Genomic DNA, 21893 nt, shown 5'->3' with positions numbered 1-21893 from the left:
CCTTGGCATACCTTCAAGTACCCCCAGGGGTACGCGTACCCCCATTTGAGAACCACTGACTTAGGCAACAACCTTGATTTTTCCAGTGATCAAAATGTTTCAAATGTTCTAATGTTATATATATATATATATATATATATATATATATATATATATATATATATATATATATATATATATATATATATATATATATATATATATATTAAAAGAGACATTTGAAATACTCTGATCACTGGAAAAATCACGGTTGTTGCCTAAGTCAGTGGTTCTCAAATGGGGGTACGCGTACCCCTGGGGGCACTTGAAGGTGTGCCAAGGGGTACGTGAGATTTTTTTTTAAATTTTCACAAAATAGCAGCAATTCAAAAATCCTTTATACATATATTTATTGAATAATACTTCAACAAAATATGAATATAAGTTCATAAACAGTGATCAGAGTCTTTCAAATATATATATATATATATATATACATATATATATCCATCCATCCATCCATTTCCTACCGCTTATTCCCTTTCGGGGTCACGGGGGGCGCTGGCGCCTATCTCAGCTACAATCGGGCAGAAGGCAGGGTACACCCTGGACAAGTCGCCACCTCATCGCAGGGCCAACACAGAAGTACAGACAACATTCACACTCACATTCACACACTAGGGCCAATTTAGTGTTGCCAATCAACCTATCCCCAGGTGCATGTCTTTGGAAGTGGGAGGAAGCCGGAGTACCCGGAGGGAACCCACGCATTCACGGGGAGAACATGCAAACTCCACACAGAAAGAAAAAAAAAAATATATATATATATATATATATATATTTTTTTTTTTTTTTTTCTTTAAGGTAATTTAGTGTCCCAGTTACATAACACTGGTCTTCCTTGAGAACAATTATGTCCACTCTAATGTATGTAAAAAATAACATCAATTTTTAGCAGTAAAATCACATTTTTATGAGCTTATATTTATAGATTAAAAGACCCTACAATTGTTATAAGAATGACATATTACATAATGAAAACAGACAACATGATGCTAATACATCGAGACCTTCCGGAGAGACGTCTAAATGTTAGGCGCGTGTCCGCAGGGAAGTCACGTCGGCGCACGCGCCCACCGGCAATTTGTCCGCCCCCTCCCAGCCGTGCGTGGCTCCTCCCCTCCTTGATGAAAGGCTGCTGGCCGCTCGCCTCCTCGCAGTGTCGGTGCTGGCAGGGCAGCTGTGAGGCTGGACATCAATTCTTCTCTTGTTTCCATCAGGAAGTCCAAGCATGAAGACCATCCTTGCTGCCTACTCGGGGGTGCTGAAAGGTGAGAAAATCCTTTGGTTATTTCCTACCAATATTCATTCAAAATCATTACGTCATCTAAATATTAAGAATCTCAACCTACAAACTAATATTAATATAGTTTATTTTTCATTTCTATTAGTCTTATTTTTACTGAAAGTGTTCGTCCCACTTACAAAACTTAAAACTGAAGCAATATATATATTTATTTTTTATTTTTATTTTATTTTATTTTTTTTTTTACTACAGGCTTTGTTCAGGTAAAAAAAACAAACTTGTTGCGTTTACGGTATGGCAGGGGTGTCAAAGTCATTTTAGATCAGGGGACACATGGAGAACAATTTACCCCCAAGTGGGCCGGACTGTTAAAATCATGGCAACTTCAGATGGTTTTATTTATTTTTAAAAAGAACAAGCACATTCTGAAAATGTACAAATCATAATGTTGTTGTTGGTTTTTTTACATTTACATGTTGCGGTTATTAGTATTCTACCTTTTATTTGTCGTTATTTATACTTTTTGAATACATGATCTGATGTTGTTTATCAGTCAACTCATTGGTGTTCATTTTCCATCCATCAAGATAAAAAAATAATAAAATCAAACTACAGGATGTTATTTATGTAGTTTGATAATTTTTTCGACACATCGTGTGGTTTATTTTTTTTACACATGTGGCATCATCTACATAGATACAAATAATTGCTGTTGCGACATCTAGTGGAAACATTTAGAACAGCGGTTTCTTTGATAAAAAAATTTGGCTCATTTTTATACTTAGCAAACTCATCCAGCGGGCCGGGTAAAACGTGTTCGCGAGCCAGATGCGGCCCGCAAAATAGGGCCTTATGTTTGACACCCCTTCGATAAGGCGTCATCATATCTATAAGGTAGCGGCTAATTTTTGGTACAGTTGAAGAAACACAAAATCCAAGTATAAAACTGCTCAGCTTTAGTGAAAAAAGCTTGAATTGATTTTAAAATGCATTTCTAAAAAAATTGATAAATTAAAAAAAACAATGTATGTGTGTATACATACATATGTGTATATGTATGTTTACAGACAAGTGTACAGACAAATTATTTTTTTTAATTATTACTATTGTAATAAAAACATAGCAGGATTTTTTTTCAACTTGTATAGTGACCGATACAAACCCAGTCTTAAAACAAAAGCTCTGTTTATTGATTTTAGAAAACAGGCATGAATGTATTTCTATTTATTTTTTAATTTTTTTATTTATTTACAGACAGACATAGGTTTGTATTTCATTATTGTTTCTTTTGTTAATATCACAGTTAGTTCTGCAAAAGGTCCTCTCTAGAAGCACACAGCTTATGGACAGGGACCCATGGTTAAAATATACATCATAATATAGAGAACTCTCCTGAAGGAATCAATAAAGATTCATCCATCCATCCATCCATCCATCCATCCATCCATCCATCCATCCATCCATCCATCCATCCATCCATCCATCCATCCATCCTTCCATCCTTCCATCCTTCCATCCATCCATCCATCCATCCATCCATCCATCCATCCATCCATCCATCCATCTATCCATCTATCCATCTATCCATCTATCCATCTATCCATCTATCCATCTATCCATCTATCTATCTATCTATCTATCTATCTATAATATACAAAATACATTTCAAAATCTACCCACCAAATACCCATTTATAGTTTGATTTATAAATAAAAAAGGAATGACATATGAGTGCACCATTATTAAGTGCAATTCTACAAATATCTTGGGACCATACACTACATTGAATTTTAAGGATAGATGTGATTCTGTATGCAAAAGGAAGTAGCCATGCAGCGGCAAAGGAAAGTGTCTTTTCATGTTGATAAAACCATGACCATCTTGTTTTATCGTGCTTTTCATTGAATAGGTTTGATCGTTTTGGCTGGTGTCATGGATAGTTTGGAGGTCTGCCTCTGCAGGATAGAAACAAATTAAGCCAGATAATCAAGTGGTCAAGTCCACTTGTTGGTGACCCCAGTTGAGTTTGGAGTCCCTGTCCCATTGTTCACTCACTTTACAGTAGAAGCTGCAGCCATACTTTGAAACAAAATCTAGATATCTTGTACAAATTGATTTTTTATTATTCAATTTAATGTATTATGTCATGTAGTTTTATCTTACTGTTTTTTATTAACATTTACGTGATTCTTTTTTATTTTTCATGTGACTTTTTATTATTTTCCTGGTCCTGTTGAGTACTTTGTCATGTACCTTCAGGGCTTTGACTTGTTTTTCTACTTTGTAGAAGCAATGTCAGACTATTAGCACCGTGTTGTTTTCACTTTTTGTTGTGGTTAATTTAGCACCAAATATAGTGAAGGGGTTTCACTAAAATTGTTATGTGTCTGTCTGACGCTGCATGTCAGGAGAGGCATACTGTAGGCTCAATGGCGTGAGAAGGGTGTCCTGCACTTTGGGGAGGAGTTCTCACAAGAATTAATGTGAATGCGACCTCGGATATCAAAAATATATATTTGGGGGAAATTAATGAGAGCATTTTTTGAAATTGTTAGATGTAATACAAAAGTGTTCCAGTAGAAAGGGCCCTCTTCTCACACTGAAAAAAGTCAGTGCTCAAAGTCAGTGCTCAAAGTCATGCACTTATTTTTGCTGTATTTATCTGGAACAAGTGAAAATAATGGATACATTAAATCTGTCTGTGATGCAAAAAAGGTTTGGGACCACTACTATACAGCATGCTCAAATATTTAGTACCTCTTTAAAAAGTTAAGGACGCATTTCATGTACATAAGGTGTGTGATTTGTAAACGTTAATGAGACTAATCCAAAATCAAATCTTGGTCAAGAAAAAGTATACTTTTTAATTTAACAAAAAGCCTCTTACCCAAAAATTAACTCATTGAAAAACAACCCAGGAATTGAGTTAAAATAATACCCGTACAACCCAAAAATGGGTTGCTCTTCATAAAAAAGTAACTCCAAAATTTAGCACAACACTAGCAACCCATAAATTGGGTTGCCAAAATAAATCTGCATTTTTCAATGTGTAAGGGAAACAGATCAAGCCTTAACAAGGCCCTCACAGGGTGATGGGCTGAAATAGATGTCATATGGGTATGATAATGGAATTGTTTAATTAATAAATACTGTGGGAATCCAGTCCACTAGGAAGCCATAGGGGGATCTTCTTCTAGGCTCATCCAGGTCAGCCCACAACTGTGCATTTATTTTAAATTTCATTGTGGAATACAAAAAATGTAATTGAAGAAAACGATTGTGTTTTTTAAATGTCATTTTAACATGCAAAAACAAAAAACAATTGGTTTTATTTGGAATTTCATATTGTTATGAAAACATTTATATTGGAAAAAAAAAACAACATTCTTTTTCAGTGTCCAAGAGCAATAACACAATTGTTTGGTTTCATTTTTCTTATTTCAACAAACAAAATTCACTATTCAGCAGAAACTAACAGTTTTTTGTTTTTTAATATTCAGACAACGTGTGTATATTAAAGTATAAAGTATGATGCACGTCGCCATCCATGAGGGCCAACACAGATAGACAGACAACATTCACACTCTTATTCACACACTAGGGACCATTTAGTACATCTTCTGGTACAATAGTGTTCAGTGTCTGCCACAACTAATTGTGGCGTTGCCTGTTATCCCCTTCGCTCAAGAACATATTATAATAGGATTTAGGGATCCCATTGATCGTTTAATGAATACAACTCATATAAATTGATCAAATCCGCACGGCCACAGCAATAGAGCACACATGAGAGCATTGGCGTGTGGATGCTGTCAACAGTGGATCATTTTTTTTAATAATGTACACATATTTAAAGTGTAATTTTAATGTTGATAATGTGTGTTTATTGGAGAAAAAAATAATGGTTATAGCAAGCAAAAACATACATTTTTCCCTAAAGTACGCATTTAGGCTGTAAAGTAAGTTATCCAATGACTCAAAAAAATCGAACAAAGTAATCAATAGCTGAAGCCAGCTTGTTACAATTGCACACGGTAGATGGCGCCGAAAATCCGCTGCTTAACACAGCTTGTACGCGCCTGTTTTGCCAGAGAGTAAGAAAATGTAGCAGGGCAGGGATCAATGTTGCCAACTTAACAGAAAAAATTGAGTAAAAATTTAGCAACTTTTTCCGGTTTTATTGGACACGTATTGCTCTTCTTAACGAACAGCGGGTATTGTTCTGAGCCCCTCACCCTCACAGTTTGACATTTACACACAAACAGCGACAAAAAGAAGCAACATTAAATGTTAATTCGTAGTTTTATACATTTTTGTTTGTCTTTTCATGTTTTTTACACCCTTTTTACAATTACATGCACATGCGTCCTGGCTAATTATGCAAATGACATCATGGTGTCATCTATCTCCCCCTTCCTGCAACTCAGCACCACAAATAGTTGAGTTTGATGATTACCGAGTAAGTGATCAGCAGGACCAGGTCTTCAAGATGGTCGCTAGTTGAGGTTTGCTACTAACCAGAGAGGGTTATTTTCAGTGCGCACTGATGGGATTAGAATTTAGAAGGGATCTGTTCTTATTGGATTTCACTCAGCTCTTTCGACCTGACTGCTTGTGATGTGACGTTTACTTTAGTAAATGCAAATGATGTGACGAGCTGACTCGGCAGAACTCTGCGACTGCTCTTCTGTAATTATTTCTACATTCTTTTGACTTCCTGTGTTTCCGTTAAAGCAGACCTGGGCAAATTAAGGCCCGGGGGCCACATGTGGCCCGTTGAGCTTTTCAATCTGGCCCGCCGGACATTGCCAAATACTTTTTTTAGATTTTTATGATGGAAAGTGTAGCTGCCATTATGATGTGCAGTGACGTTTTCTAATGACCGTATGTCTTCAACTATACTAAGTATTTCAATCCTTGGAATCTGCGCTTATGGATGATATACCAGTTACTATGGTCATCTAATTGGTTACAATGGTCATCTAATTAGTTACTATGGTAATGTAAGTCACAGCAGCTCAGACGAGGCACCAAGCAGTGTGGGCGGGGAGCGTTTCCACAGACGTGGAAGGCGATTTTCACAACAAAGTTCTAAAGCAGGGGCCTCAAACTCAGTTTACCTGGGGCCAATGGATGCGAGTCTGGGCGAGGCTGGGCCGCAAGAAAAGATTTCTTAAAAAAAATGTTGCATACTCCTCAGCATGTGTAGTTGAATAATGACGTTTCAAATTGTTTACATTCTCTGTGCAAATGCGACACGTCGGGGTGCCCCTGTGTTCAACAAAGAAATATTGCATCGCTCACTTTTCCTGGAATTGTCTTTGCTCATCACTAACCCTTCTCTTAAATGCAGGCTTTTAAAAAGACATGTTTTGGGTTGTGGAATATATTTGTATTTAGCCGACGCACGGAGAATAATGTTATTCACGCAATGTGTGTCGTTCAGCTTTTCCTCCCTACAGCAACACTGCAGTCGGCGGATAATAGTGAAAGTACCGGGATAGCAAGCGCAAAAAGTGAGAGCTCCCGGAGTGTTATCCGGCGTCATATAGAAATATATGTAGTGTTCATCGTGTGAGGCAATGCAAATTAAACAATTAAAAAAAACAAATAATGGTTTGAATTGGTCCAGGTTATCGGGGACTGTTATTACTGACGGACAGGTGTCACGGTGTGACTGCAGCCAGGTATGTAAGAATACCCTTGTCTCCATGGCAACGTCTCTGTCGCTTTCACTCATTTGCCGCTTTTCCACTAACGCAGGGTTAGGCAACCCAGAACGTTGAAAGAGCCATTTTGGACCCTGTCAAGCCTCATTCATATAAAACTTGCGGGCCGCACTAACATTAAACTTTCATATTAAGGTAGGGGCCGCAAAATAACGTTTCGCGGGCCGCGTGTCTAAGACCCTTGTTCTAAAGCTTACTGATGTATCAGATATTTCAGATTGTAGGTTAGTTTATTTTGTACCCTTCGCGTTCATATTTCACTGTTTGTTGCATTTTTGATTGTAAAATGTGTCGATCCATAGGGGGTGTGACGTTCATATTTTGTCAATATTCAGCGTTTTATCCTTCATAGAAAAATGTAAAATTCCATTATGTTTTTAGTGTTCATAAAAATAAATATATCGGCCCCCAGACACATTTTTTTCTCTAAATGTGGCCCCCCCAAGTCAAAATAATTGCCCAGGCCTGCGTTAAAGGGTTCATTTGTCTTTTTTTCCCTCCTTCAAGGCACTGGCTCCAGCATCCTCTCCTCCCTGCAGGACCTGCCCTTGGCCTTCTGGCCATGCGGATCCAAGATGGAGAAACATCTCCAGGTCATCTCTGTGCTGCAGTGGGTCATCACCTTCTTAGCTTTGGGTATGTATGTGCGTATGTGATCCTGCACATTACCTTTAAGCTGTTAGAAAACAAAACAAGACCTAAGGAGTTAGCATATACTCTCATTAGTCCTGAGTAGGTCAGATGACTAAAGGGTAGCACCTGGTGGGACTTCTCCTCTCTGAAGCTGCCTACGTGTGTTGACATGCATTCAAGTGTCATTTCATGCATTTAGATTATTTGTGATGTTCCTGTGCTCTTGCAGGGTTAGTGTGCACGGTGCTGTTAATCTACATGTTCTGCACTGATTGTTGGCTTATCGCTGCCCTTTACACCGCCTGGCTCATTCTCGACTGGAACACCCCCAAACAAGGTAATCCGTGTTTTTTCCCCACGTTAACATGTGATGTCAACATGTTTTGTACTGGAAACCCATGCTGCCCGCCTTTTTCAGAGAAATGTAAATTAATGATTATACCACCTGCGATCTTTGTTTTTGTTTTTCAAGTTGTACAGTTGATTAGTCATTAACTTGCACTGATTTAAGGCAAAAAGCAGGCATCACAGGACACCAATAAGTGTCATTCTTTTCTAACCCTCACAAAAGTAATTCTAAATATGTCTCTTTTAATCAACTCCATATCAAATAAAACACAAATTGAACTAATTCAAAATGTGTATTGCCGCATCTAAGGGAAGGATGTCAAACTCATTTTAGATGGGGGGGGGGCAGGACACTTCACCCTTGCCCCCGGTGCCGCTCACACTGGTGAATGAATGATGAATGAATGATTGGTGGTGGTCGGAGGGGCCGTAGGCGCAAACTGGCAGCCACACTTCCGTCAGTCTACTCCAGGACAGCTGTGGCTACAGATGTAGCTTACCACCACCAGGTGTGAATGAATGATGGGTTCCCACTTCTCTGTGAGCGCTTTGAGTATCTAACAATAGAAAAGCGCGATATGAATCTAATCCATTATTATTATTATTATTATTAAAATGTGCAAATCATAATGTTTTTTTTTACACTTACGGATATTAGTATTATATCTTGATTTTTCGTTATTTAAATTTTCTGAATATTTTATGTGACAATGTTCATCAGTCAACTCATTGGTGTTAATTTTTTATTTGATTTGATTTGATATGTTTTATTTCAAATATGCAAAAAACAAGAGCAAGCCAGATCCAATACAGTACTATGGCCTTAACAGCCATTATAACAAAATGAAAACAATGGAGAATAAAAATGAAAAAAATAAACAAAATGAGCAATGGACTTTTTTTATTTTTCCTCTTTTTTTTTACATATTTGAAAAGGAGTGAAAATAAATTTACACTTATTTAATCCCACACATTTTCTTTAAATCATAAATTACTCTGAGCTAGAACTACCTGTTCACTCTATGTTTAAATTTAATGAACTTGTGTATACACAAATTATAAATATAAACATACATATGCACACTACTTTTAAATCAATTTAGATAAAAACAAATATATCAAAATCAAATTACAGTTTTGTTATTTATTTTAACATATTTTTCGGACTATAAGTCAGTTTTTTTTCATAGTTTGGCCGGGGGTGCGACTTATACTCAGGAGCGACTTATGTGTGAAATTATTAACACATCTCTGTAAAATATCAAATAATATTATTTAGCTCATTCACATAAGAGACTAGGCGTTTAAGATTTCATGGGATTTATCGATTAGGAGTGACGGATTGTTTGGTAAACATATAGCATGTTCTATGTTATAGTTATTTGAATGACTCTTACCATAATATGTTACGTTAACATACCAGGCACCTTCTCAGTTTGTTATTTATGCGTCATATAACGTACACTTATTCAGCCTGTTGTTCACTATTCTTTATTTATTTCAAATTGCCTTTCAAATGTCTATTCTTGGTGTTGGGTTTTATCAAATAAATTTACCCAAAAAATGTGACTTATACTCCGATGCAACTTATATATGTTTTTTCCCTTCTTTATTATGCATTTTCGGCAGGTGCGACTTATACTCCGGAGCGACATATACTCCGAAAAATACGTTAGTTTGATCATTTTCTTCGACTGATGTACTAAAACTGCGTGGTTTATTTTGTACATGTGTAGCATCATCTACAAAAATACAAAGAATTGCTATTACTACATCCGGTGGACACATTTAGAATTGCTGCTTCTGTCATTCAAATATTTCAGGTTAATTTTTATACTTGGCAAACTCATCATGCGGGTCAGATTCATAATTTGTGCAAATTTTTTTTTAATAAATACCATATTTCTGCACAAACTCACAACAACATCCCCTTTTTTAAACCCACATTAAGGCCAGGGAAAATTCCAGACACTCCAGATTGGGGGGAAAAAAGAAATCTCAAGAAGAGATCGCAGATGTAGGGGACCCCCCATTCCAGGGTGACCGGCAGCAATGGATGTCGAGTTGGTAAATTTACTGAATTATTATATTAATTAATTGTTAAATCAATAGATATAGTGTAAGTCCAGTCCATTGGGAAACCTACAGATCTAGTGTGTATCTTCTTCCAGGCTCATCCAGTCAGTCATGTCCACAGCTGTGCATGGAAGAGTGGTCCATCTCGGGTCTCAATTCGGGTCAGCTAACACCTCCTCCAGAAATGAATGAGTGAACAGAAGATGTGAATTATGCAACGTCATGTGTACCACATGACCATGTGGATATTCCACATTTTTCAAAAGGGGTCATGTGTTGGGGTAACAGTGCCGAGTGAAAACCCACAAAACACCACTCAAATGTGAATTTTAAACACATATTTTTGTTTTTGTTATAGAGCTGCAGAATTGATGAAGTATCACCAGTAATATTGTGCCTTGGGATACCAGTTTACTTGACACAGCTTATATCTCTATAAACTCTTACTGCAAAACAGCATCACCCATTGAAATGAATTTAAATCAATTTTAATCGATGCTCGCCCCCGCAAAACATCATCATTTTAACATGTTGTATGCTTTTTAAAAATAAAAACTAACTTTTAAAATGAGAACTATTGTAAAAAAACAACACAATGTAATGTAGTACAAACACCTACAGTAGTTCAATGTAGTAATGTAATAACATCTTTGAGAGTAGACTTCTACGGTATCGCCTTCCAGTTGCTTCTCATTCAAACACCCCATGGGCAGCTTCCTCATATTTTCATGGATAAATGTCTGCCGATTGAATATTATTTTAACGTCCTTTGCTGGCGTTGTCGACTCAGTCTGCTTCAATGTGGTGCAGACTAGGGCTGGGCGATATTGCCTTTTTTTAATATCGCGATATTTTTAGGCCATATCGCAATATACGATATATATTAGAATATTTTGCCTTAGCCTTGAATGAACACGATGCATATAATCACAGCAGTATGATGATTCTATGTGTCTACATTAAAACATTCTTCTTCATACTGCATTCATATATGCTACTTTTAAACTTTCATGCAGAGAGGGAAATTACAACTAAGTCAATTGATATGTTGACACCTCTATCCAAAAAGGTGGAATACCAGGCTTCTCTGGATGCCTGGAACACACCGGAGTTCTCAGTCAGATGATCCGGGAGGCCAAAGCAAGCAAAGGCAACCTGACTGTTGTCTGGCTCGATCTGGCTAACGCCTATGGATCAATCCCTCACGCCCTCATTCACACTGCACTAGACCATTACCACATCCCTCTGCACATCAAGGGAATGATAACCAGCTACTTTGGGGGCATCCAAATACGTTTCAAGACAGCCAATTTCACAACTCAGTGGCAAAACCTGGAAAAGGGAATCGTAACTGGATGCACAATCTCCCCCATCCTCTTTATCATGGGTATGAACCTCCTCATAACAGCTGCTGGGAAAGAAGCCAGAGGACCAGCAATGGAATCAGGCATTCAACAACCCCCAATAAGAGGTTACATGGACGATCTCACCGTGACGACCACAACCCATGTGGAGGCGAGACGGGTGCTAACAGTTCTGGACCACATGGCAACATGGTCCAGAATGAAGTTTAAGCCCAAAAAATCAAGGAGCAAGGTGATCCGGAAAGGTAAATTGACGAACAGGTTCAAGCTGCAAGTGCAAGGAGAAGTGATTCCATCGATTGAGGAGAACCCTATAAAGTGCCTCGGAAAGTGGTTTGACAGCTCACTTACTGACAGGAACAACATCACCAGTACAGAGAAGCAGACAGAGGAGTGGCTGAGGAAGATTGGAAAATCAGGACTCCCTGGTAAATTTAAAATATGGCTATACCAACATGGACTGTTACCAAGACTCATGTGGCTGTTGACAGTGTATGACATCCCTATGACACGCGTAGAAGGAGTGGAAAGAAAGATCAACAAGAACCTCAGAAAATGGCTGGGAATCCCTCCAAGCTTCACATCCGTAGGCCTCTACATAAGATCAGGACAGCTCCAGCTTCCCTTGTCATCCGTGGTGGAGGAATTCAAGGTAGCAAAGTGCAGAGTCTTAATGACATACAGAGACACCCAGGACGAACAAGTCAGACACGCAGGCGTCACTACAAGATCAGGACGCAAGTGGGCAGCTGACACAACTGTTGCACAAGTTGAGAGCATATTGAGGCTACGTGACATCATAGGGATGCCGTGCACAGGGAGACAGGGTCTTGGAACTTCCCATGTCCAACAATGGAGTAAGGCAGAACCCAGGGAAAGAAGAGCTATGGTCCAGGAGGAAGTACAAAACCTGGAAGAGGAAGGTCGAATATCAAGAGCAGTGGAACTAGCGTCCCAGGGAGCTTGGACCAAATGGGACCTCCCTAAGAGAAAGATCACATGGGCAGATCTGTGGAAGCTGCAACCATTCCGCATCTCTTTTTTGCTGAGATCAGTGTATGACACACTCCCGACTCTAACAAACTTGCACAGATGGGGCATGAGAGGGGATCCACTATGCAAGCTTTGCGGGCAGAAGGGTACCATGGCACACATTCTGTCAGGGTGTAAAACAGCACTCACCCAAGGGAGATACAGATGGCGTCATGACAAGGTGCTCATGACACTGGCTAACACCTTGGAGCAGCAGAGATGCAAGAAACAGCAACCCCAAGGGAAAACAAAATCCATCCAGTTTGTGAGGGAGGGAGAAAAGCCACCAACCACAGCAACAGCAAGGAAGAGCCTACTGCAAATGGCACGGTCTTGGGATATGAAAGTAGACCTGGGAGGAAGGCTGCAGTTCCCCCAGGTTGTACAAACAACCCTGAGACCGGATGTGGTGCTGTGGTCTGAAGAGGCAAAGAAGATAATTCTTATTGAACTCACAGTCCCATGGGAAGAAGGTTGCGACCAAGCCTTTGAAAGGAAAAGTGCTAAATACCAGGACCTTTTAAATGACTACAGGGGAAAAGGATGGCAGGCATGGCTGTTCCCGGTCGAGGTCGGCTGCAGAGGATTCCCTGCCCAGTCGGTATGGAGAATGCTCACAGCTTTGGGAATAACGGGGAAGGAGAGAAAGACAGCAGCTCGCAGGATGGGGGAGGCAGCGGAGAGAGCCTCTTGCTGGTTATGGAGCAGGAGAGATGAGATGAGCTGGAAGCCAGGAGGAGGAGATAGGCAGTGACTTGGCCACCACTGCCGGCCCACCAGCGGTAGGGTGTTACGGTTCAGGGTCGAAACACCCAATGACCGCTGGACACCGTCTGAAGATATCAAGTTCTCCTGGCCAAGGCTCCATTCACCTAAGGTGAATGAAGAAGAAAGCATCTCCGGATGTAATGCAATCAAACACCTACAGTAGTTCAATGTAGTAATGTAATAACATCTTTGAGAGTAGACTTCTACGGTATCGCCTTCCAGTTGCTTCTCATTCAAACACCCCATGGGCAGCTTCCTCATATTTTCATGGATAAATGTCTGCCGTTTGAATATTATTTTAACGTCCTTTGCTGGCGTTGTCGACTCAGTCTGCTTCAATGTGGTGCAGACTAGGGCTGGGCGATATTGCCTTTTTTTAATATCGCGATATTTTTAGGCCATATCGCGATATACGATATATATTAGAATATTTTGCCTTAGCCTTGAATGAACACGATGCATATAATCACAGCAGTATGATGATTCTATGTGTCTACATTAAAACATTCTTCTTCATACTGCATTCATATATGCTACTTTTAAACTTTCATGCAGAGAGGGAAATTACAACTAAGTCAATTGACCAAAAGTGTATATATTAAAGTTATTAAGCAATGGCACAAAAATTCAAGTCATTTCCAAAACATAAAGTGCAAGATTGTCAGAGTCATTTTAAGTGTCAAATAAAAATGAGCTGCATAATAGGAAATCAAATAGTATTCGTCCTTTACAATGTGGTATGTTACTAAAGTTATGAAATTCTCTTCATTCTCTAGCAAGTGATTTTTCAAATGATGCTACATATTAGCAGTAATGCTACTTTTTATAACAACTCTTTTTTCCCCCCCACACTTGACAAATTACGGTTGTCTGTTCGACATATTCCCACTTGAAGCCGAACCACCGCCAGACGATGGAAACCCTGCTGTTTTTATTGGGAATTAAGTCTTCCTTCATTTATCAGATCCGCACCATCTTTCTCTCGTACGGCTACGTTAGCAGCTAACGTTAGCCACGCCACTACCTCTCTGCAGGGCGAGGGCGTGTATGTGACTTATGACGTGACAGTTTGTGACGTATGTAAGAATATGCGCCTGTTTGTCTGTGAGAAGGAGACACAGGGAAGAGCGAGGAGAGCCTGAAGTGTACGGCCGCAGCTAAAAGTCCTGCGTGAGAACGTATACTCGAATATTACCATATAGTCATTTTCTATATCGCACAGAGACAAACCCGCGATATATTATATATATCGATATATCGCACAGCCCTAGTGCAGACTTTTTCCAACTGCTTCCCCTAGTTAGCTTGCGACACACTGTCATTTTTTTGATGATTTATTTCTTTTAGTTCAATAAATATCATCCACTTATTGTTCTCAGCGCTTTCCTTTGCACTCACTTTGTTATTTTCCAAGTTTGGAAAAACAAACTTATGTTGATCTCTAGCTATAAGCTAATGCCAGGGAGTAAGACCGAGTAAGCGTTTTAGTCGAATCTTATGAGGTTCACTATTCAACTCGCAGTGGGTAGAAAAAGAAAAGTCTTGTTTTCCGAAAAACTCCTAATTAAAAAAAGGATATTTTGTCATTTTCATCTATCGTTTTTTTTTCCTGACCAGGTGGCAGGAGATCGTCATGGGTGAGAAGTTGGACAGTGTGGACTTACTTCCGAGACTATTTCCCAATCCGGGTAGGTAACATCACTTTTTTGTTTATTGAAACTCACTTGTAGCTCTATCATCCCCGTCCGCAGCTTCATCTTTTAAGAAAAAAAATTAAGGCAGTGCCATGAAACATAACACAGGACTTTGTAAAGCAAGGACCACCTGTTTTTTTTTAATAAAATATGTTTATGAATATTAAAAAAAAAATTCAAATACATATTTTTTCCATTTTTTAATTTGTTATTAAATTGTAATATTTTTTTCTATATTATCTATAAAATGTTTTTGATTATAAACTGTTTGTTTTTATTAGACATTTTAATGAGTTGTTATTGTTTAAAATAATAAGTAATAATTTATTGATGTTGAATTAACCTGATGGCCACTGTGTTTGCATGAGGCTGGGTTGCACAAAGTATTCATTTTGGAATCACGTTTAATCACATTTGTTAACCATTTTTATCAGCAGCTTTAATGACCCGGACCCATGGTAGGCCTTAAGTCATTATTAGTGTAAAATCGAATGTAAAAATTGTATGTTTAGTTCCCCAGGAGATGGTCAGATAATTTGTATTTGCCTTGCGGTCATTTTTGTGTTTGCACTGTTATTATTTCTAGTGGGATATAAAATTGTCATCATATATTGAATTACTGTATTTTCTACCCAAATACATTGGATTATGATGTCAAAATATAAGCCGTGAGTTTGAGACCACTGCTTAACATCATGTGTACGTTATATGTCCAGCCTTCAGTAAGAGTTGTTTCCTTAACATCTTGACATCAGGTATGACATAAAGATAAACTTATCAGAGGGGGTTTGCCTTACTCTGTTGATTAGGACGAGGGCTCTTACTTAGTTATCAGTTTGACCTTTTGTGGTAGGCTAAAAGTTGTATGCTGCCAATATCGATCCATGCAAGATCAGCAGATACAATAGCTATTCCGATCACATGTATTAACTGTAATTTTTTTCAATTTAATTAAGGTGAGTGCAATGGATGGTATAAGGATATCAAGACGATATTCAAACTACTTCCCTATTCTCTTTGGTTACATACAATTGTTTGATCAAAACAAAGTCAACAGTACACAATAGATAAAAACGACTATATGCGTTTGTACTACCCGTAGTCTTTTAAATCAAATTTTTTCCGTCCTCCTGTGTCCAGGGAATTATTTCCTGAGTTTGTAACCATTGACAAAACAATGATTTTTGTGAAAAAAAAAGAAAAATGTTATTAATGATATACTGATACTAGCCTTGGTATCAACACCACTAATTTATAGACCAATTTGTGTTGTACTGACTATGCTGACACACCAACAGTTGTTGTTATTTTATCATCTCTCTAACTCTTATTTATACACTTAATTTACTGTTAATATCTGCTTACTGTCTGCTGCAACACAGTCTTAGTTTACTAAGCACTTATTTCTTGGTGTTAAAAATAGCTTAGCCCTGAACTTACCGTATTTTTCGGATCATAAGTCGCTCCAGAGTATACGTCACACCCGCCGAAAATGCATTTTAAAGAAGGAAAAAACACATATACGTCGCACTGGAGTATAAGTCTCATTTTTGGAGGAAATTTATTTGATAAAATCCAACACCAAAAATAGACATTGGAAAGGCAATTTAAAATGAATAAAGAATAATGAACAACAGGCTGAACAAGTGTAGGTTATATGACACATAAATAACCAACTGAGAAGGTGCCTGGTATGTTAACGTAACATCTTATGGTAAGAGTCATTCAAATAACTATAACATATAGAACATGCTATACGTTTACCAAACAATCTGTCACTCCTCATCGATAAATCCGATGAAATATTCATACTCTATGTCGCTTCTAAACAACTCTGCCAACTCCAAAGGTATGCGCCGCTTCCTCTTGTCGTTTTCTGCTGCATATTTCATTACATCCAGCTTGTAATCTGCAGTACATGATTTCCTTTTCGGTGCCATTTTTGTTCAGCCTTTCTCAGTTTTTATAAGTTACCGCCAACGATGAAATTATCCATTTTAATAGCTATGGCAGTAGCATATAGCAGTTAGCATTCCATGACCCACAATGCACTTCTGCCATGACCCTCCCCCGCCAAATTCTTATTGGTTGACATGTATGTGACGATTGCTGACGTGTGTGTGACGATTGCTGACTTTTTCTTTGTCTCTTCCGCGAATGAGATAAATAATATTATTTGATATTTTACGGCACTGTGTTAATAATTTCACACATAAGTCGCTCCGGAGTATATGTCGCACCCCCGGCCAAAATATGAAAAAAAAACTGTGACTTATAGTCTGATAAATATGGTAACTATTAGCATGCCTGCGTCTGGTATGCATTCCGGTGTGTAACGTCCTGCCGTGATAATTGTACTTAAGATACTAAGAAGTGCAGTGTATTTTCTGTGATGGAGAAGATTATTGTTAGTTGAGGGGATTGGCTCCACACTGTGTATGGAGACACAATTGGCTGCCTGTCGCTTGTCGGCCAGACAGACTTGGCTTTTGTGATCGCCTTTAAAGGGCTTTAAGCCGCAATGGCTGATCAAGTACTTTTTTTGTTGAAAATCAGCCGATGCTGATCGCTCGCCACAACCCAAGTTAAAAGTGGTCTTTTTACCAGAATGACCCTCTGTTGTTAGTGTTTTGTCTTATAACACATTTTTACCTGTTCATAATGCTTTAAAAGTCCACCCGATTCAAGATTTTGTGTTTTTTTTTTTGTTAGTTTTTTTTTTTACGTTACCTTGGCTTTAATCACACTATCTTTGTATTGAGCAAAGAGTCAGATTTAAAGTCATGCTGAACTTTGTCCATCACATTGATTTTACTTTGTTGTTGCACAGCTGTGTGTGCCCCAGTTGTGATCCCTTCTTGTTAGTCATCATTGCAAGAAGAGCTCTGCAGTTGAACAACCATCTCTTGCACACACTCGGCTTTTTGTTTTTCACGTTATGACTTCACCAGAATATTTCTGCAGGGTAATCAATTAGTAATCATTATCAATTGTGAACAAGTGACAGTTTTTTTTTACCATGAGCTGGAGGCCAACAGGACAAAGTCCTAAGCATCGTTAAGATGAACTCAGGAGTGTGACTGTTATGAAAACTCTTACATGAAGGTCTTAGTAAGCACTTGAAGCAGAACTCCATAATGTTTCTGCTTTATTTGCAGCAACAATCACTAATCTAGCCATCGAATCAAATCACCATGACAACAAGGTGATTTTAACCTCAACAGCCCTTTACAGTTAAAAGATGGTTGAATACACCATCCTAAAAATACTTCAAACTAGGGCTGGGCGATAAAACAATTTGGTATCACTTATAATATGGGGAACATATAAGTAACAATGACTTAATTAGGAGTTATTTGGACCCTAGCAGAAGATATTCTAAATAACAAAGACTTAATATAGAGTTATTTGGTTAGAGTTATGGTTAGAGGGTTAGGGTTAGGGTTGTGCTGGTTGTATAATAAGGCCATGCAGAATAAGGCATTAATAAGTACTTAATAATGACTCATTAAGAGCCAATGGGTTACTAATGTGCATGTTTATAAGCAATAATTAATGGTGAATATGTTCCCCCCCAAACTAAAGTGTTACCAACAATATCAGTTAGGAGTGTGGGAAAAAAGTGATTCGAATACGAATCGAATCGTTTACGTTGTGCAATCCAGAATTGGGAAGTCCTGTGGGGAGTGCTCAGAGAGTATGGGGTATCGGACTGTCTTATAGTGGTGGTCCGCTCCCTGTACGAACAGTGTCAGAGCTTGGTCCGCATTGCCGGCAGTAAGTCGGACACATTTCCAGTGAGGGTTGGACTCTTCCAAGGCTGTCCTTTTGTCACCGATTCTGTTCATAATTTTTATGGACAGAATTTCTAGGCGCAGTCAAGGCGTTGAGGGTTCCTGGTTTGGTGGCCGCGGGATTAGGTCTCTGCTTTTTGCAGATGATGTGGTCCTGATGGCTTCATCTGGCCGGGATCTTCAGCTCTCACTGGATCGGTTCGCAGCCGAGTGTGAAGCGATTGGGATGAGAATCAGCACCTCCAAGTCCGAGTCCATGGTTCTCGCCCGGAAAATGGTGGAGTGCCATCTCCAGGTTGGGGAGGAGACCCTGCCCAAAGTGGAGGAGTTTAAGTACCTGGGAGTCTCGTTCACGAGTGAGGGAAAAGTGGATCGTGAGATCGACAGGCGGCTCGGTGCGGACGTTGTACCAATCCGTTGTGGTGAAGAAGGAGCTGAGCCGGAAGGCAAAGCTCTCAATTTACCGGTCGATATACGTTCCCATCCTCACTTATGGTCATGAGCTTTGGGTTATGACTGAAAGGATAAGATCACGGGTACAAGCGGCCGAAATTAGTTTTCTCCGCCGGGTGGCGGGGCTCTCCCTTAGAGATAGGGTAAGAAGCTCTGCCATCCGAGAGGAGCTCAAAATAAAGCCGCTGCTCCTCCACATCGAGAGGAGCCAGTTGAGGTGGCTCAGGCATCTGGTCAGGATGCCACCCGAACGCCTCCCTAGAGAGATGTTTAGGGCACGTCCAACCAGTAGGAGGCCACGGGGAAGACCCAGGACACGTTGGGAAGACTATGTCTCCCGGCTGGCCTGGGAATGCCTCGGGATCCCCCGGGAAGAGCTAGACGAAGTGGCTGGGGAGAAGAAAGTCTGGGCTTCCCTGCTTAGGCTGCTGCCCCCGCGACCCGAACTCGGATAAGCGGAACAAGATGGATGGATGGACTTTTTTAAATTTATTCACATTATCATTTGGTGCAGCCTGGCTCGAGCAGGAGGGAATAGAAAGAGGGGAAAAAAAGGAAGACAGAGGGGGAAATTGTGGGGACAAGCTGGGGGATGAGACAGAGAAACAAAAACAACAATAATAGAGCAACATCAGCAAGTAGGATGTATACAAATATGATAGTAAAAGTGATAGCAAAGAAGCAGTTTGTGAAATAAATAATAATACAGAAATGACAAGGAACATTATTACACTAAAAGGAGGAGTAGAAATAGCACTATTGATAATGAATAATAACAATGATTTACCTTTATTATGTGGTGACATTTCATTTCCTTTGCCTTGATAGCTGAGAGGATTAAAATCAGAAAAATGTATTTTAAATACAAATGTTGACATTTAAGGAATTTTTCTCCTGGTCCTTATTTTCGGTAGGTCATAAATGTTAAGAATTGTCAGTGTCGACCAATATAAAAACCTTGTATCGTGATGTTCTACCCTAAACTCACGTCAAACATGCGTTACACTGTGTCACATGACCACCACTTAGCCCCTTAATGAGTTCAAGTCAGGCAGAAAATGGTAGAGAACACATTGGAGCACAATTAACTGCAGGTCGCCATGGCTTCTTGTGAGTTAGGGGGAATCTTGAATATGAGCTCATTTGCTAATATGGTTATGCAACTGTTGTTTGAGCTCCTGATGGAGCTTTGTGCACACACTCAGATGGGTTACGGAATAGGTGTTTGTTTTTTTACTTGATGTCAAATAAAAACACCTGTTAAGTTTAAAAGGAGCTTTTAGATAAATAATACTGGCTCATTATTTTATGAATTTCCTTTTAGACTTGCTAATTTGATAAGGATGTCCTATTTTTACACCATACACACCCAGTGTGTTGCTATGGTAACTGCTATGCCCCGTTTGAATTTATAACAGTGCTGTCAAACAAATTGTTTTTATTAAATCTGATTCATGACCCTTTTGAGTTCGGTAAATTGCAAACAATGTTTTGACACAAATGCGATTCTTATTCTCAGACTGTCACAGGCAAACATTTTTTTCACCATTTATTACGACCCGATCCAATCCAGTATTGATAATCAACAGATATCTGTCCGATACCTGCAAAAAGATCATGTGGGCTCGCATGTAAACTCTCTAATTTATTATCTGTGATTAAAAGCTTGACAAAGCTATTCAGCAGGTTTACATACCAGCAAAGTTTAAATGTCTAAATGTCCTTCAATAAGCTCACAAGGTTAATATTGTCTTGTATTTTAGTCGAGTCATTTACAAAAAGTAAACCTGGTCGGTTATAGGCTACTAGGAGTTTGCAGCTACACAACAGCTAAGCACACAAACTAGTCATACATAGGTTTCCTTCATTGAACAATAATGCTGTCTTAAACAGCACATTTGTCAATACAAACACAAACTCTCAAAATACAAACTCTCCAAGGCAGATACATACTAGAAAGTATCCAGTAACAAATGTGTCCGCATTATTCAACTTACTGCATCCTGAGCTTAACTTTAATGAATTATCGTGGTCTCTGAGTGTCACCAAAAAACAATTACCACTTCCCTTCACCCCTAAAAATAGGATAAGTCCATTTCAGATGGATAACAATAAATAGGTTAGTGTTTTTCATACCTAACGTTGTTCTCCGTTTTACTCATTTCACTTGATCAAACATTTTCTAACATTCCACACTACAAAATAATATAAGTATATATGATTCCTGCAGATATTGTTTCGGATGAATATAGCTATTGCCCAATACTCAAGACTCCAATATCAGTTCCGTTCAGTTTGTTTATTTCGAACATGCATACGATACAATGTAATTCATCACATATTTCCAGTTGTTTCATTACAGCACGTCCGAAAAGAAGTAGGAAGAAGCAGAGCTTATTTAATATTACCCCTTTTCATACCATAGCAATTTATCCTATTTCTTTGTTGTCTGTAACAATGAACAAATAAGTAATAAACAAATAATATACCATAGTAAGTAAACAAATACATAAATAATATTTGTCTCAATTAGAAAATTAAAAAAAATAACTAAAAAAAGGGTTAAATTATTGTTCTGTATTCTTGTAGTTTGGACAGTCACTTAAACTGAATCATATTAGTGCTTCTGTGATTTATTTGGTTAATCCATTCCATAATTTAATTCTACATACTGATATACTAAGGGTTTTAAGTGCTGTACAAGCATCCAATTTTTT

General features: G+C 38.7%; 1 protein-coding gene across 1 annotated transcript in view; it reads left to right on the top strand.

Annotated features, from left to right (window-relative positions):
* The first annotated feature begins 1153 nt into the window (after nt 1-1153).
* Nucleotides 1154-21893, top strand: part of dgat2 (diacylglycerol O-acyltransferase 2) — a 42643-nt gene continuing 21903 nt past the window's right edge. Inside the window, exons 1-4 of the mRNA XM_061898149.1 lie at nt 1154-1310; nt 7522-7650; nt 7877-7984; nt 14853-14923. Coding sequence (XP_061754133.1) covers nt 1271-1310; nt 7522-7650; nt 7877-7984; nt 14853-14923 — 348 coding nt within the window. The 5' untranslated portion in view covers nt 1154-1270. The remainder of the gene's footprint in view (nt 1311-7521; nt 7651-7876; nt 7985-14852; nt 14924-21893) is intronic.

The sequence above is a fragment of the Nerophis ophidion genome, linkage group LG04 (assembly GCF_033978795.1).
Source record: "Nerophis ophidion isolate RoL-2023_Sa linkage group LG04, RoL_Noph_v1.0, whole genome shotgun sequence".
NCBI classification, from domain to species: Eukaryota; Metazoa; Chordata; class Actinopteri; order Syngnathiformes; family Syngnathidae; genus Nerophis; species Nerophis ophidion.
The sequence above is the reverse complement of the archived record's forward strand: the minus strand, read 5'-3'. Positions and strand labels throughout refer to the sequence as shown.